The sequence below is a fragment of the Anopheles funestus genome, chromosome 3RL (genome assembly GCF_943734845.2).
Source record: "Anopheles funestus chromosome 3RL, idAnoFuneDA-416_04, whole genome shotgun sequence".
Lineage (NCBI taxonomy): Eukaryota > Metazoa > Arthropoda > Insecta > Diptera > Culicidae > Anopheles > Anopheles funestus.
This window is the reverse complement of record NC_064599.1, coordinates 44678378-44695090: the sequence shown is the minus strand read 5'-3', so window position 1 is coordinate 44695090 and position 16713 is coordinate 44678378. Positions and strand designations below refer to the sequence as shown.

Genomic DNA, 16713 nt, shown 5'->3' with positions numbered 1-16713 from the left:
TATTGAATCTAGGGATAAAGATGTTTAAAACTCCCGTAAATAGATCCGAAACAGACAAATAGAACGTTACCATTCAACAATAAGGGAAATAGCAAGATGCACTATGGCATTAAATCCCGATATAACGATAAATGAACTTACCCAATCGGACGTTTCGAATGAGTTTCGGAAAAAGTTGCGACCTATTTTTCCGACCTATATACCGAAATGTTTGCTGAAATCTTTTCCGACAATCAGCTGTCATCGTGCGGATGTCTAGCAAAAAGCTCAATTTCAAATTCAAAGCGAAAAAGCTTCCCTACAAACAAAGAGACCTCAAATTTGAGAGAATTACGGTAAAAGATCAAGAAGAACATGGAAAACGACGGCGAAACCCGAAAAAAGCATGAAACCCTTGATTGTGTGTGTGAGCCGACAGAGTTTGTTGAAGCTAGAATTGTTTCCATCTCGTTCTGACCTATATTGTTTATCCTGCGTCCTTACTCTAGCGTTCATCCCACACTGTGACGAGCTCAGTTTGCTGTGCGCTAAGTCCAGGGCGGACGTGTTGTGGGACTTAGAAAATTTTATATCTGTTCGTGCGTAAATGATGCGCGGAAGTTTGCAAGTATGCGCGATTGCTTCGTGCAGTGCAATATGCTGACAAGTGTTATGATTTATTTAGAGTTGATGTGCCTTTTCATGCCATTAACGTGTGGTGTTAGTTTTTTCCCTTCACTCCGTGCTTGCTTCGGCAAGCGCATTGAAATGTAGTGAGGGAAAAAACTTTCGGTGCATGTTGTGGCAACTTCTTCCCCTTTTCATACGACGATTAATTCAGTTTGTGTTGTGTTTGGTGTGTGAATGTTTATGCGTGTATTTTGGTGATAAATAGTGTCAAACATATTGTACGCGTTGGTACAGGATAGTGTTTTCGTCTTCCTTTTGTGCTTCTTTTGTGCTGCGTCATTCGCCGTGCGCACACTGTAATCCTGTGTGCAGTAGTGATGGGTTCTCGGAATCGCACCCACGGCTCCGAACCGCTTCCGAGCATAGCAACTCCGGTTCCGATTCCGGCTAGGTTAAAACCACGATTCCGCCCGGACCCGTCCGGAGCCGTCCGGAACCGTCCGGAATCGTCGGAACCGTCCGGAGCCGTCCGGAACCGTCCGGAGCCGTCCGGAGCCGCCTAGTCGGCAGCCGGAGCCGTCGGAATCGTCGGAGCCGTCCGGAATCGTCGGAGCCGTCCGGAATCGTCGGAGCCGTCCGGAACCGTCTGGAACCGTCCGGAGCCGCTAGTTATTGCTAAAATTTGCTGATAGTGCAATAATCTAGGTTATATCATTGCCAACTAGCGGCTCCGACGGCTCCGGACGGCTCCGGACGGCTCCGACGATTCCGACGGCTCCGGCTGCCGACTAGGCGGCTCCGGACGGCTCCGGACGGTTCCGAACGATTCCGACGATTCCGACGATTCCGACGATTCCGGACGGCTCCGACGATTCCGACGGCTCCGGCTGCCGACTAGGCGGTTCCGGACGGTTCCGGACGATTCCGGACGATTCCGACGATTCCGGACGGCTCCGACGATTCCGACGGCTCCGGCTGCCGACTAGGCGGCTCCGGACGGCTCCGGACGGTTCCGGGCGGTTCCGGACGGTTCCGAATTTGGAGTACTGCACCTACCTTCCGGAGCCGCTTCCAAAATTTATGGAGTCATTCGGAAGCGATTCCGTTTTTTTGTCGGATTTACCCATCACTAGTGTGCAGTGAAGGATCGTTTTTTCTTCTTCACAAGTAACAATTCACCACGGCCTAATTCACCACAACTGCTGCCGAGAAGAAATTACAGCTGCGGTTGCATCATGGGTACAAATTTAAAGCTGCGGGGCCACGACAGTTGAGGATTCCCTCAGAACTCAAAACCTCAGGAACTCATGAGTGATTTTGAGGGATTTGCGTTTTGAGGAAAACCTGGCCGATCTACAAAAACCTCAAAAACTTTTTGAGACTTTTTTTGAGGAATCGTTTTGACAGTTCCGATGCCTCAGCTGTTCAGAATGTAAACAAAACATATTTTTGTTTGCGGTTTTTTCCAATGAAAGTACACTTTTCGTGTGCCATTGTTAATGCAAATACCTACTGAAGAACTAAAATTAACATTCATTATAATTTAACACCGTATTTGTGTGTTTATTTTTTTTGGTTTCTTCGACGGTAAATTGTGCATTTGATGCACAGTGTGTGACACAATTTGGCTAAAGTCTGAAACACGACCCCCCCCCCACTCACGGTCACTCATCTGCGTGTCAATTTTTCGTACAGGGTGGTTCGGAGACTATGCAATGTGGCCTGAATTTGATTTTTTTTTACAATTACTATTAAATTGTAAGGAGGTTTTCGCATAGTGAAAAGTGATTTATTCATCGAGGAACCAAGTTCCATACGCTGTTTGTGAAACCGTAAAATTTTCCTCATTTTTGGCCCAACTTTGCCCCATAGCTCCGCCGGTATCCAAGATATCGCCAAACTTTCTTCTGGCCATGGCTAGATGGCACTTGTGGCTACATTTCGTCCATGCACCACTAATCGCTACCATGTCTGTGGCCGGAGCTATTCACGAAAGCTCCAACGGATCGCCAATCTTTGACCTGTGGTCGATAGATGGCACCAATTGCTACATTTTCTTCTTCGACGGCCATGCCCTCAGGTGTCTGTGTCTCGAAACATAATTAAAAAACACCCAACCGATTTCGAACCACCCTGCACGAAAAATAGTCACTCAAATGAGTGCCCGTGAGTGGGGGGGGGGTCGTGTTTCAGACTTTAGCCCACAATTTATGTATACGTTTTAATTTAAAAAATAAACTTTTTATGCGAAACAGTGTCCTTGTATCTCGTTCTTTTGATTGATAAAATGTTTAAATACATTCTTTTCCTTAAAACAATTTTCCATTGAATTGATCAAAAAACACCTTTGAACAAAGATTACAATTACATGAAATACGTAGCATTTGTCAAACACTGTTTGTTGTCGCTGACGAAAAGAGAGGCTGCATGAGTGATGGTTTGTGTGACCAAATTTGAGGAAAACCTCAAACGGCCACGGCAACACTGGTTTTGAGACGCTTTTTGAGGGATTTGAGTGACTGAGGAAGTTTGAGGGAAAGTCTCAACTGTCGTGGCCCCGCAGCTTAATATTGCACAAGTAACAATTCACCACGGCCTAATTCACCACAACAGCTGGCGAGAAGAAATTACAGCTGCGGTTGCATCATGGGTACAAATTTAATAATGGCGACCATAAAAATGTGTCATGGCGGCCAAAAATGAAATGTACACGTGAAGCAGACTTATTATGTATATTATTGAATTGTTTTTTTTTTCTCTTCTATCGGCGTTGTCTCATCTTTTTCGTGTATCTGTGGACAAATTGGCTGGTTAGTATGAACAAGTGTTGAACTCTTACCGATTATGTATGTGCAGTACAGTACTCCATGCTTGCCTCACGGCTATACGGGTGTCGTGCTAGAACATTTGCAGTTGTCCAATAATAATAATGCATTTGTGTCTTTTAGGCAAGAACAAAAAGGCACGGAGAACGAAAACAACAACAACAACAAACCAGTATCTAGTTCATCGATATGATTTCTTTATTATTTGTCATAAACCATCCGCTTGTATCGCCATTCCTTAAAGTGAATCTAGAAGTTATAGTTAATATTACCTCTTTTTTCTATTCTTGACCATTGGATAAACATTGTTATCGATATTTATATTTGCTTTTAATTCCCTTAGCTCAATTAACCTACTGATTACTTGTGATAACGTCCTAACTAAGCCTTCAATAAATTTCTCTTCAAAGGGAGTTTCCCTTCAAAGGGATAAGGTTGGAAGGGACCCGATTTCATATACATCGTTTCCTATGAGCAACAGATTATGAACATTACTGTTTATGTATGATTTATCGTAATTAAACCTGAATATTACATATTACACTTCATATTATAAAACATTACTTAAACTAATACCGCAGACCTTTTTGTTTCTCTTGGTACCAAAGTTGACCACCTGAGAATTAAGTCCTTCTCCTCCATCAATTTCCTACATCAATGGGGGTCTTTAGGTACATGATAGTCCATAGATTCACGAATAATTGCCAACAAATCCTTTAGAGCGGTATGCCTTATACGATGCGAAAGGGCCCACATTCGCAGTTTCATTTTAAACGTCTCATTTCGCTGCGCTTCATCATGGTTTGCATAAGTAGGCTGGCATTTTTCGTCTTCGTCGCTCTCTATGAACAACTGTTCCAGCCATTGGCGGCCGCTGCTTAATTTCTTGTCCATCTTACTTTGACTCACGTTTTCCATTTTCTTACTATTGTTTATAAAAAAACAGTATAAAAATACATTTAACTCAAAACTCGGTGATAACCTGATGATTGCTTGATGATGCCGGTTTGTTTATGTTTACAATTCCAAATTGTCATCGAATCATTCTCAGTCTTTCTCTTTCTTTCTACGTTCTATCTCTTTCACTCCTTAACCAAACCGTGCAATTAAACTCACCACTGCTCTTCCCCTCGTTGTTTCTCTTCCCTTCTCATCCCCTTTGCCTACGAGCTAGGCGTCAATTGTTACTTGTGAAACTCTGTCGCCTTAGGCAGCGCGCTGTCACTACTCGAACAAGACAAACCAGACAAAACCACAAGAACAAATCCAAGCAATCATATGAAGGTGCTCTGTCAACCTGCATAGAACAAACCAGACAAACACGACATAGAACAAAACAGTTTGATTTTGTCTTGCATGTCTGTGTCACACCTTGAAACTCTCTATACCTTGTCAAATTTCACCGAAGCGGTTTGTGTGCTGGATTGCTTTGTTAATAGTTATTGTGGAACAGAGAATTTCAGATTTTTAGCGTACATAAAATCACCGAAATTGGAATAAAACGAGATAAGATTGCTTAACGACAGTACTAGGCATTGAAATTGTCGATGGAGTGACAGTTCTGCACGACAATTGGCAGAGCACCTTTCGAACAGTGTCGTGTTTGTCTGGTTTGTTTGGCTGTTCACAGCGCGCTGCCTTACACATCCAATCAAAGAACCCTTCTTTTTACACGGATCCGCTCTCAAAATTGTCAAATTTCGGAGAAAAAAATCGTAGCGATCATTTTTTTCCTAAACTTTTACCGAAACTACACGTCAACGGACCAAAATGGTCCGTTCGTCACGCTCTCTGCACACCGGGTACGCTCGCCATAGTGAGATGCTCTCTCATTGTCATTTGGGCGATATATTAATTTTGTTAGTTGGGTCAACGCTATGGTTTGAAATAAAACGCAACTGTCAGTACTGTCAGATTGACAATTTCAACATGCCAAGCGTAAATTAACGCACGAACGGCGACGCTGTGCCGCGTACACGAATTGTTTACCTATAGTTTTATTTGTGAAATTTGGTTTATTGATGTGCTGTTCAAACCGTTCCGTTAATACCAAGTGCTAAAATGATGGGAAAATTGGGAGAGAAAATTGAGGTGCGTATATATGTGTGCATATTGCTTGCGATTGCTGCATCAGTTTGTGTATGTTATGTGTAATAAGGTGTAAGCTGCTTTAATTTTGGATGCTAAATATTTACATGCATAATTTCAGGATTATACCGTATATGAGGTTCTAGGTAAAGGTGGATTTGGATGTGTGTATAGAGCGAGATGTTTGTTAACAGGGTGTTTTGTTGCGATCAAAATGGTAAGTTTTGTAGCCAATTTGTACCTTGTATTTGTTTATAGATGCTGCGATATTCACGACTCTCGTTTCATTCTCAATCGCCTAGATCAACAAACAAAAGATGCACTCGTCAGGAATGGCTATCCGGGTTCGGCAAGAAGTAGCAATACACTCGAAACTAAAACATGCTTCTATTTTAGAGTTATACACATTTTTCGAAGACTTTGATCACGTTTATTTGGTATTGGAATTAGCAGAAAACGGAGAATTGCAGCGTTATCTACGTGAACGGAACAAACCTTTCAGTGAACATGAAGCCGCATTGGTTTTTCGTAGTGTGGTTGACGGATTGCTATATTTGCATGCACTAAACATATTGCACCGTGATATATCGCTATCCAATTTGTTAATAACAAAAGACATGGGAATCAAAATTGCTGATTTCGGGCTTGCAACTGAACTAATGCAGCCCGATGAAAAGCATCATACATTGTGCGGTACTCCGAACTACATTTCACCAGAAGTAGCCTTACGCACATCACACGGTTTGCCGGCCGACGTATGGGGCTTAGGATGTATGTTGTACACCTTACTAGTGGGGAAACCCCCCTTCGACACTGATGGAATCAAGTCAACGTTGGCGAGAGTGGTAACGTCTGACTATAACTTACCAGCCCACCTATCTTCCGACGTGAGCGATCTAATTGAACGATTGCTCAAGAAAAATCCCATTGAACGGATCAAGCTAGAAGAAGTGCTTAGTCATCCTTTTCTTACCCGTTACGATCTGGGATCCAAAATGTACGCTTCAAACAGCATAAATCAAAAATTCACGTGCAGTACAGACAGCGGCATGGGCACAATATCTAGTACTATCGGATCTAGCAAATCGGATTTTTTCAAAATGTCCTGTAGCAACACATTAAGCAGCAGCAGATACAATGACCGTCCAAACGATATTCAAAAGTACGAGCAAAACACACTAAATCTACGATATCTGGCAAACGTAAAAGATAATGAAATGGCAAGCATGGATTCGCGTCAGTTTCTAGCAGAACCAAACATTTCATTCCTGCAAAAGTTTAATAGTATGGAGCTGTTGGAAAAATATAATATCACTTGTAAAAAAGTTGCCGGACAGGAAAAAAGTATGCATATGTTAAGCTCATCTAAGGCATCAACTAACAAAACTGGAACACAATCAACAAATACGCCAAGCAGAAACGACAATCATCCATTTGCTACTCCGTTACGAGTTCCGCAACATGTAGGTATAGATAACACAATGTAATGAGGTAAAATTAATGTTATATTTTTCTTATTTAAGGGCTATATGTTTCACGCAAAAGAAACCATAAAACATCTGCAGAATGATTCATACGGCAAGGAAAATAATACACCTAGATGCTTAAAAAATCTTTCTCAAAAAAACATTCGCTTGCCACCTCGGTTCGACACGTTGCGATTGTTACCGACAAGACATCGAACAAAGTTTCTAATTCTATCTATTGTCGCCGAATGTGGCGAGGTTGTGCTAGAATTTCTCAAATCTAAAGGACGACAGCAAGAAGATCGTGTTGTGGACGTATGTCGCATATCTGGCGACGGAATTAGATTTATGCTGTACCAGCCAGATGGTAGTCGAGGTGTGCCGATTAAAAATGAACCTCCAGATTTGCCATCAGGTGGGGTGGATTGTATATACAACTATGAAGATATTCCTGAAAAGCATTGGAAGAAATATGTGTACGCTGCTAGATTCGTGAACATGGTTAAAGCAAAAACACCCAAAATTACGTTGTACAGTGACAAAGGAAAATGTCAGCTGATGGAAACCATGCGAGACTATGAAGTTATCTTTTACGACGGTACGTAACGTACGATTTATACAAAAATGATTGTTTAATAACATCTTTCCTCCCTACTTAGATACCAAAATAACCCTAAGCTCAGCAAACGATGAGATCAAAATGATCGATGGAAGCGGCAAGGTTTATCGAGGATTGTCAACTATAACAGCGGCAGATATCGAAAAGCTTAATCATTTTCAGGATTCGCACGAACACTGTTTAAGGATTGAAAAACTGCTTTCAACCGTAGCACATAGCGGGAAAACGTTCCCCGCAATTATTGGAAGACGTCCAGCCGGCATCGATAACAACATTTCGGCGAGGAAAGATATGTCTAAGTATCGATTTTATTCGCTGAATGAACATACATAATACAGAATAGTCCGGTGTAAAATGTAATTGACTTGCATATCCGAGACTACACGAAAAACAACACTTTCCAATGTACAAAGCTGTATTGTTTCAAGTTCATTATACAATTTAAATCGCAGCGTCGATTCAAAGTTTAGTTCTTAAAAATGTTTCTAGAATAAAGTATTTTGGATTTACCAGTATGACTAACCTTTATCGGAGAACAAACGTACAATAACTAAAATAATACATTGTAATTATTGTAAAAGTAAGTGAGCTAAACTGCGTAAAGTGTCATTCTATACGCAGTACTATTATAAACTATTCTTATCAATTCACATTCGTAGTTGAAGCTTCTCAATGCTTTCCTTTAGTGGACTGGCGGTTCCAGATGTTGAGTTTTGAGTCGTTTCTTTGCTGAAATGTCTGCCATCGTTTGTTCAATGGAGCGCACATCTTTCTTATTCTCGCTCGGTACTGCAATGGCAATGTTAGGTTTGTTAGGCAAACAAAAACTGTTAAACTCTCCAGGTGACCAGGTGTGATTGACTAATTAATATTACCATATCCATACGATCTGTTGACTTTCGTTTTCCTGGCTGCTTCCGGTGTTGCATCATTCCCGAAAATGTGTATGTACTTCTGGTTATAATTTGTAGTTGGTTTTATGTCAGCCATTTTGGTATCGGTATCATTCTTACAATCCAACGTTTTTAAACGCAATAGTTTACTACTTTCTGCATACTGTTTAGCTGTTTCTGTATTCCACACTTCCCCATTCTTCCGCGCATGCACCTCATCCTCGTTCGGAAGGTGCTCTTTTTTGTAAACCACTATGTACCGGTCTTCTTCCGTTCCAAAGCTCATTCCAAACAATCCAGCTGTTTCGGAAATGTCGTGCCTAATAAAGAGAAACAAACATTTCAATCCGGTATTACAATTCCTTACAACGCAAATCAATATACACGATAGAACGGTGCACTTGGTCCAGCGGCTGAAATTCCATGTAATGTCGATTATCATCTTTCATGAAACGTCCTAGGCGCTCTTCCACATATGATCGGAAGCGGTTCAGTTCTTCCCGTTGCTTGTTTTTTTCAGTTTCGTACTGCCTTCGTTGATCTGTACATACAAACAAAAATATAAAGAGAAATATAGAAACACCATAAAACTAGTCGGAACATGAATTTGTTCGCGCAGAGCAAATAACTTACTTTCGTACATCTGTGTTTTATTTTTATCTTTTGGCGGTGGTTTATCCATGGAACCTAATATAGATCCCAACAGATCCATGTTTATATATCTAGAACTGTGCTTTTTATACCTCAACAGTATCGCAGATAGCTTGTTGCAAGAGTGTGCAAAGAAATATTCTTCTTTTTCTTACTGCATTGACAGTGTTGTTCTCCTATGACGCCAGGTTGGTACATAATCGGCGCCTTCACTGTACATGTTCACCGTAGACTTGTCAGTCTATTTCTCTCTTTTCTAGATTTTCTTAGGCCGACTCCACATGGACCGCGGCCGCGGCGGTACCGCAGAAAACGCGTATAACTTGTATACCAGTTGGGTGTGCTTCCTCATCGTCCTATTTTATTGACGGAATGCATGAATGTAGTCTTAAGCAATTGTCAGGAGTAAAGAACTCTATACGCGCCTGGCAACGGTGTATTTTGCAAGCGCAAAATTTGGCTAAAGTCTGAAACACGACCCCCCCACTCACGGGCACTCATTTGAGTGACTTTTTTTCGTGCAGGGTGGTTCGAAATCGGTTGCGTGTTTTTTAATTATATTTCGAGACACAGACACCTGAGGGCATTGCCGTCAAAGAAGAAAATGTAGCAATTGGTGCCATCTATCGACCACAGGTCAAAGATTGGCGATCCGGTGGAGCTTTTGCGAATAGCTCCGGCCACAGACATGGTAGCGATTAGTGGTGCATGGACGAAATGTAGCCACAAGTGCCATCTAGCCATGGCCAGAAGAAAGTGTGGCGATATCTTGGATACCGGCGGAGCTATGGGGCAAATACGGGCCAAAAATGAGGAAAATTTTACGGTTTCACTAACAGCGTATGGAACTTGGTTCCTCGATGAATAAATCACTTTTCACTATGCGAAAACCTCCTTACAATTTAATAGTAATTGTAAAAAAAATCAAATTCAGGCCACATTGCTTGGTCTCCGAACCACCCTGTACGAAAAATTGACACGCAGATGAGTGACCGTGAGTGGGGGGGGTCGTGTTTCAGACTTTAGCCCAAAATTTTGTAAAGCACTCAAATCACATTTGCAACGACTAAAATCACTTTTGCAAGCGTGAGTTCGTTGCCAACTTATTTGCTTTTGCAGTTTCGGTAACTCATGAAAACACTCACGGTGTCGCTATGACGGCTAAAGTCTGAAACAAGACCCCCCCCCACTCACGGCCACTCATTTGAGTGACTTTTTTTCGTGCAGGGTGGTTCGCAATCGGTTGCGTGTTTTTTTAATTATGTGTTGCGAACACGACATATTATGGCTAAAGTCTGAAACACGACCCCCCCCCCCCCCCCCCCCCCCGCCACTCACGGGCACTCATTTGAATGACTTTTTTACGTGCAGGGTGGTTCGAAATCGGTTGCGTGTTTTTTAATTATGTTTCGAGACACAGACACCTGAGGGCATGGCCGCCGACGAAGAAAATGTAGCAATTGGTGCCATCTATCGACCACCGGTCAAAGATTGGCGATCCGTTGGAGCTTTCGCGAATAGCTCCGGCCACAGTCATGGTAGCGATTAGTGGTGCATGGACGAAATGTAGCCACAAGTGCCATCTAGCCATGGCCAGAAGAAAGTTTGGCGATATCTTGGATACCGGTGGAGCTATGGGGCAAAGTCGGGCCAAAAATGAGGAAAATTTTACGGTTTCACAAACAGGGTATGGAACATGGTTCCTCGATTAATAAATTACTTTTCACTCGCGTCCCACTTAAGACAACCACTTGGGCCGTGGATAACCAAACCATTTTCCTCGACCTTTGACTGCCGTCTTGTGAAGTAGTATTGATTGGCACGATTTGTGTGTCATTGGTAGCTGCACTCTTATCACACCAGCTGAATCACGCAACTATCACGCAACTGAATAACAAGCAAATGCTTATTTTTGGGGCGGGCCGGTGGATCATGTGATATACGGCGCCGGTCCACACGGTAGGACTGGGTTCAAATCCCATCCGGATCGTCCCCCCGTAGGACTGACTATCCGGCTACGTGGTAAAAATAAGTCTAGTAAGCCAGAAATGGCCGGTATGACCTGTAAGGTCGTTAAAGCCAAGAAGAGAGATAGAGACTTATTTTTCTCCAATAATGCAATCGCTTTCTGCTGTAGTGTTCTGTTTCAAACCACTATCTTTGTTCAGAACATCCCGTTCGAAGGACCAATGTTCGTAGCTCTGAACTGTACGTAAAGATGCGTGGTATAGTGCATGTGGTTTTACAAAGACTAAATTTATTTCATTATAGCAGTTCATGATTTGTCCTAACTTCCTATAATTCACTAATACTAATATGTACAAATCCGTTATCGGCGTCAACAACGCTCCCTTGCGAAACTCCAGAAGGGCACAAAATACAAAATACAAAATAAGAACGAGAAGATAGAGATGAATTTAACCAAATAATGAGACGAATGGAAAATCCAAGCTTTTTAAGTTTAGCAAGCAATTTCGTCGAGACATCCGGCATAACATGCAGTGCACTCCTTACGTCCACAGGTAAACCATGGCAGTGCTGCGCTCGCACCACATCTTCGCACGTGATACCCGCGTCGGTGAGTAAGCGTTCTAGATTTTCATGGTACTGTTCTGGAGGTTTCCCTTCCCACTTCGCCACAATGAACTTAGAGTACGCCTCAGACGGATCCGGTCCAAACGCCTTCCTCAGCACCGTCTTGATTGCCTCAACGTCTTTCTTTTACTCTTCACTTGGGCAGTCGTATATATGTAAGGGCTGTACCTTCCTCCACCCGTATAGCAAAACTACATAGAGCTTTTTTAAGAGCGTGTTCCACTTCTCCTCTCAGAATCGGTATCCTCAATGGGAGGATTTACAAGGGACGTCCACAACTAACTTCGTAGAAAGCCGAAACAAACCCCCTATCTTTAACCGCAAACATAAGCGAGACAATGCTTTACCGATTGCTAACGAGAATGCACCGTACTTGTCATTACGCGGGTAACGACCTTGAAGCTTTAAGCGGAAAGAACTGAAAAGACACTCAGTTGCGTTGATGCATCGTGTGGTTTTCGGCGACACCCACAATTCTTCCGGCTAGATCATCAAATCGAGGAAGAAACCAAAGAACGCCAGATATGGACTCTGCCATTAAACGAGACAAGTGAAGGCAGACCCAAAACTGCAACCGCTTGAAAGCAGGTCTCAAAGCTCAGACGTACCCAGAGAGGGTAGCATGATCTTCGAGCTAAAGAGAGCTGAATCAGTCAGCGGTTCAGACAACAAAGAATTTCTCCAGCAGTCTGGAAAAGCGGGACAAGTCCCTGTACGTGGCAATGAGGTGACTGTTGAATGTCGTCAATGCCGCCAAGGAGTTCAAAATCCACTGGTCGATCTGCCGGGTTCGTATCTTGCCGCAGAACAGAAGATGCTGGGCGTTTAATCACCTGCAAAGGGTCTGTAAAGTACCGGACACGAGCAACAATTGTCTACGCTGCAGCTGCCATCTGCATCAAACCGGCGAAACGCAGTGATCATCACCGGCGGCTTCAGCGCTTCGGGAGTTGATCAATAATCGACGTTCGTACGTTCACGTACGCCCTGGTACAAAATATAAATTGGCGATTGAGCGATGCTTATACCCTGAGCGATCACCGTGTCGTGCATTACACACGATCTACAATAGACCTATACTGCTGCCAAGTTCTCCAAACAGCATTCGAGGATGAAAAACTCAGATGTTCAGCGAGGAACTGTTCGTGGAGGCGTTAAATTTCGGATGTGTCGATTTCGGAGATGTTCAGTGTGTTGCGGAACTTATTGCTGCTTTGTTCATCGCGTGTGATTTGTTATTTATTTGTCATTTATTTGTTAAATTCAACGGACCGTATGTGGCTTTTGTTTTTTACAATTAATACATTGATTACATTTATAACGTCAGATAAACATTTTTACGTTGTATAACATTTAACTAGTAATGAGCCGCACATTACGTATACAATTTAGGAACACAAAACGCGACAAGTCAGGTTCGAAACAATCACAAACGGCGTTGAATTCACGACACATAACGAGGAACGGATCAGTAGCGCGAAAACTGGTACGACGCTCCTCTACGTCAAGTAAGTTTCTAGCACGGAGCGATCTCGCCGGAGCGTAAATGTCAATTGCGGAGAGCAGCGCCGGCGATTCGATGCGATTGTAAAGTAGTCCAACAACGAAAAGTCTTTGCCGCTGTTTCAACGACTCCGTAACTCAAGTAACGACTCAAGTAACGCGCAGCGTCCAATGTAGTCCAGCTGGATAATCCTGCAACGCAGCGCACACCGTGTAAATTTACGCTGGATGGACTCCAGGCGCGCCAGCGAGCGTGCAGTGTGGGCCACCACATCACGGATGCGTATTTCACCACCGACCGAACTAAGGAGCAATACAGCACCTCAACGGTGACCGGGTCGGTAATGTCGCGCGCAAGCTTTTTTAGGATGCCAACTACCTGATTGCCTTTAATGACGACGTGCTCCAGCTGGTCATGGAAGCTCAACTTCTCGTCAAGGAGCACTTCTAAATCCCTAACACAACTTTTACGGACAAGGTCTGTACCGTTTAAAGTATACGTGCGAATAAGGGGATTTCGCTTCCTGGCGAACGAAACGACAACGCACTTCTCGACGCATAACTGAAAACCATTCGCACAGCACCAGGACTGGAACGTACACAGGGTGTCCTGAAGACGCTGTTGATCTTCCTGGCAGCGTATTGGTTGGAACAGTTTCGCATCATCCGTGTAAAGCAGGTGACTGTCAGGAGGAAGCACACGAGTGACGTCGTTCAGAAAGACCACGTAAAGAAGCGGACCAAGGTTACTCCCTTGTGGTACACCTGAGGAGGCGCTGATGCAATGGGAAGTGTGGTTCCCCAACTTCACACTACGGTTATGTACGGTTGGTGAGGTAGGACCGCATCCAGTTGAGCATTTGACCCGGTAAACCAAGGACTTGAAGCTTGGAAAGCAGCAGCGAATGCGGAACACTGTCAAAGGCTGCCTTGACATCCGTATAAATCGCGTCGACCTGGAAGCCTGCATCGATGGTCCTGTGGCAGAGGCTGACAAACTCGACGAGATTGGTAGAAGTTGAGCGCTTGGGGACAAACACATGCTGAGCGGCGCTGATGTAGTTCGATGCAGCAGAGAGAAGCGGCTCGTACATAAGCAGCTCGAAAACTTTTGCGTTGGCACAGAGCGAGGTTATGCCGCGATAGTTTTTAGCGTTGAATTTGTCGCCCTTTTTGTGCACCGGGGCTATACCCGGTGGTACGAGGTTTTCCAACAAGCAGGGAAAACACCCAACCTCAAAGACTCCCGAAAAATTGTTACCAGTATGGGGGCCACAGCTGTGGCGCAGCGTTTCAGTACGGATGGTGGAATGCCATCAGGACCCGGAGCGAACGAAAGTTTCAAACGGTTAATTGCCCAAATGACCGATGAGGTTTCGATGAATGGTAGCCTAGGAGCCATACCATCTGCTGGAACGTTTATGAGTGCATTCGTTATGACCTTTTCATCTGTGACCTCCGGCTGGAACGTATCGGCAAAGCGCGCAGCGAAAATATCACACACATCCGACGGTGTGCTCCCGTTACGGCCATTATAGCTGACGCAATTAGGAATATCGGAGGATTTTCTTTTGGAGTTAATGAAGTTCCAAAGCGCTCGAGGGTTCCATCGGGAACGAGTGCCTAAATTGCGGACATACGCCATGTAGCGGATTTTGTTGTAGCGACGGTACACAGAGTGCGCAGTATTATAGTACCATCGTGATGTATTACATCTTCGCGTGCGATACTCGCGAGAAGCCGCTGCCTTGGCTGCTCATAAACTACGAAGGGTCCGGTCACTCCAGGGAGGGCCACGCCTAGGGCGCCTTGTAGGTGCGCATTCAGTCAGCGCATGAGACATGAAAGTGGATTACAGCTGGTAACTATCGCTGAGCAGGCAGAAGCAGCAACGCTATTCGCAAATACCAGGTCTAAAACACGTCCGAGGGAGTTAGAGCAGCAATTTAGTTAAAAAAGCGCGCTTTGATGCATTCCATCAACGAACTGTGCAGATAGCGCGGAGCGGATTCGCGGCGCGTACCACAAAAACGGCAAATCCGGATCAGGTAAAACATCCGCTCATGATATGTTAGACTGGTTAAAGTCCCCGAACAGGAGGAAGCTATCGCCAGGTTTAACGGTTGCGCATATCGAACTGATGCATTCACCAAGTTCACGTAGCGTAGATGCATTCGCGGAAACCTTGGGAGGAATATAAGCCACGACGATGAAGAGACGGGTATTCCCAAGCTGAACGATAACGCATGTTAATTCAAGCGACGAATGGTCCGTTGCGAATTCCCGTGACATCAAAGAGCGAGAGCAAGCAATCAACACACCACCGCCGCGAGAGGATGTGCTATTTGCTACACTACGATCGCAACGGTAGACTCGATAGCTATTGTCAAAAATCATCGATGAACCTAGGCTAGGGACGAGTCAGGTTTCAGTGAACACCACTACATCGAAGTCGGAGGCCGACACCGAAAGCCAACAGTCATCGGTCTTTGATCATGATGCCACGATGGCGCGAAGGAAACCATCTACCCGCATCCGTCATCCGGCTTACTGGTGGAGTGCAACGATTGTGAGCCTCCGGGCTGACTGTATCACAACTCGTAGGAAACAATAGCGTGAAAGATTCCCGGAAATCAAACAACAATTGAAGGCCTCCTACGTTTGGGCCAGGTCGGATCTGAAGAGTACTTCCTTGAATTGTGCGACACAGTCGCTCGAAAATCATGCGGTTTTGTCTTCAAGAGGCTGATGGGTAAAGGAAAAACCCATGAACCTGTCTGGCGAGTTTCCGCCGATGTGGAAGGAAGAGAAGCTGGTCCTTATACCAAAGCCCCCAGGTGACCCATCAGACTGGCGTCCATTGTGTCTAACATGGCCTATCCGACCGGCAGTTTGGCTTCCGGAAAAAGCGCTCCATGCAGGTTTGACGGTCCTAGAGAAAGGCTACGCAGCAATTCACCGGAAGAGGTGTGGCGCTCAAGACGATTGCAGAATCGAGGATGCGAAATAAAATAGCGTGATAGTGAACCAATTCGCTATTACGACCACAAAGTCGTAGTGTAAAACAAATAAAACTTTTGCGACTCATATCAGACTTTGTGGTCGTAGTTAGGTTCTCTAGGATATTTCTTTTCATTTCGTTTATTGTTGGCCTCGAGGGTTTAACAATATAAGACTATAAATACAGAAAAAAACATATGATTAAAGCAAACTTAAGCAAAACTAACGACTAAGAAATAAGAAGGATTCCGTGAGCAGAGAAAGAAGACAGATAGCATAGGAAAAGAAAAAGGATAACTATAAAGAAGTGGGCAGTTAAAAGGAAACAGAGCGGAGGAGAGAAGAGCGAAAAGAACAAAGCGATACATTAAAGTCAAAGTAATTGAAAACCAAATTGAAGCTCCTTACACAATTGAGCTATGGATCGTTCTGACTATGTAGAATGTGACGAGCGGGGATGGCGA

The 16713-nt window shown here is 44.0% G+C and overlaps 2 protein-coding genes across 2 annotated transcripts; one reads left to right on the top strand and one right to left on the bottom strand.

The window, feature by feature from the left end:
• The first annotated feature begins 4722 nt into the window (after positions 1-4722).
• LOC125768276 (serine/threonine-protein kinase PLK4-like) lies at positions 4723-8003 on the top strand. Its single transcript, XM_049435691.1, has 5 exons — positions 4723-5525; positions 5644-5739; positions 5825-6985; positions 7046-7586; positions 7648-8003. The coding sequence occupies exons 1-5, from the start codon at positions 5496-5498 to the stop codon at positions 7938-7940; spliced, it is 2121 nt and encodes a 706-aa protein (XP_049291648.1). The 5' UTR covers positions 4723-5495; the 3' UTR covers positions 7941-8003.
• LOC125768311 (sperm-associated antigen 7 homolog) lies at positions 7882-9318 on the bottom strand. The gene is made up of 4 exons (XM_049435760.1): positions 9134-9318; positions 8885-9041; positions 8483-8820; positions 7882-8396 (listed from the first exon to the last, which is right to left on the bottom strand). Exons 1-4 carry the CDS (start codon positions 9210-9212, stop codon positions 8290-8292), a joined length of 681 nt encoding a protein of 226 aa, XP_049291717.1. The 5' UTR covers positions 9213-9318; the 3' UTR covers positions 7882-8289.
• Between the last annotated feature and the right edge of the window lie 7395 nt (positions 9319-16713).

What these genes read in the sequence shown, in the direction of transcription:
- LOC125768276 (XM_049435691.1), top strand. Translation starts at nt 5,496, where the DNA reads ATGATGGGAAAATTGGGAGAGAAAATTGAG. An exon ending in GTTTTGTTGCGATCAAAATG is followed by an intron (nt 5,740 to 5,824) that starts GTAAGTTTTGTA and finishes TCAATCGCCTAG; the next exon opens with ATCAACAAACAAAAGATGCA. An exon ending in CGTTACGAGTTCCGCAACAT is followed by an intron (nt 6,986 to 7,045) that starts GTAGGTATAGAT and finishes TTCTTATTTAAG; the next exon opens with GGCTATATGTTTCACGCAAA.
- LOC125768311 (XM_049435760.1), bottom strand. Translation starts at nt 9,212, where the DNA reads ATGGATCTGTTGGGATCTATATTAGGTTCCATGGATAAACCACCGCCA. An exon ending in TAAAACACAGATGTACGAAA is followed by an intron (nt 9,042 to 9,133) that starts GTAAGTTATTTG and finishes TTGTATGTACAG; the next exon opens with ATCAACGAAGGCAGTACGAA. An exon ending in CAACAGATCGTATGGATATG is followed by an intron (nt 8,397 to 8,482) that starts GTAATATTAATT and finishes TTGCCATTGCAG; the next exon opens with TACCGAGCGAGAATAAGAAA.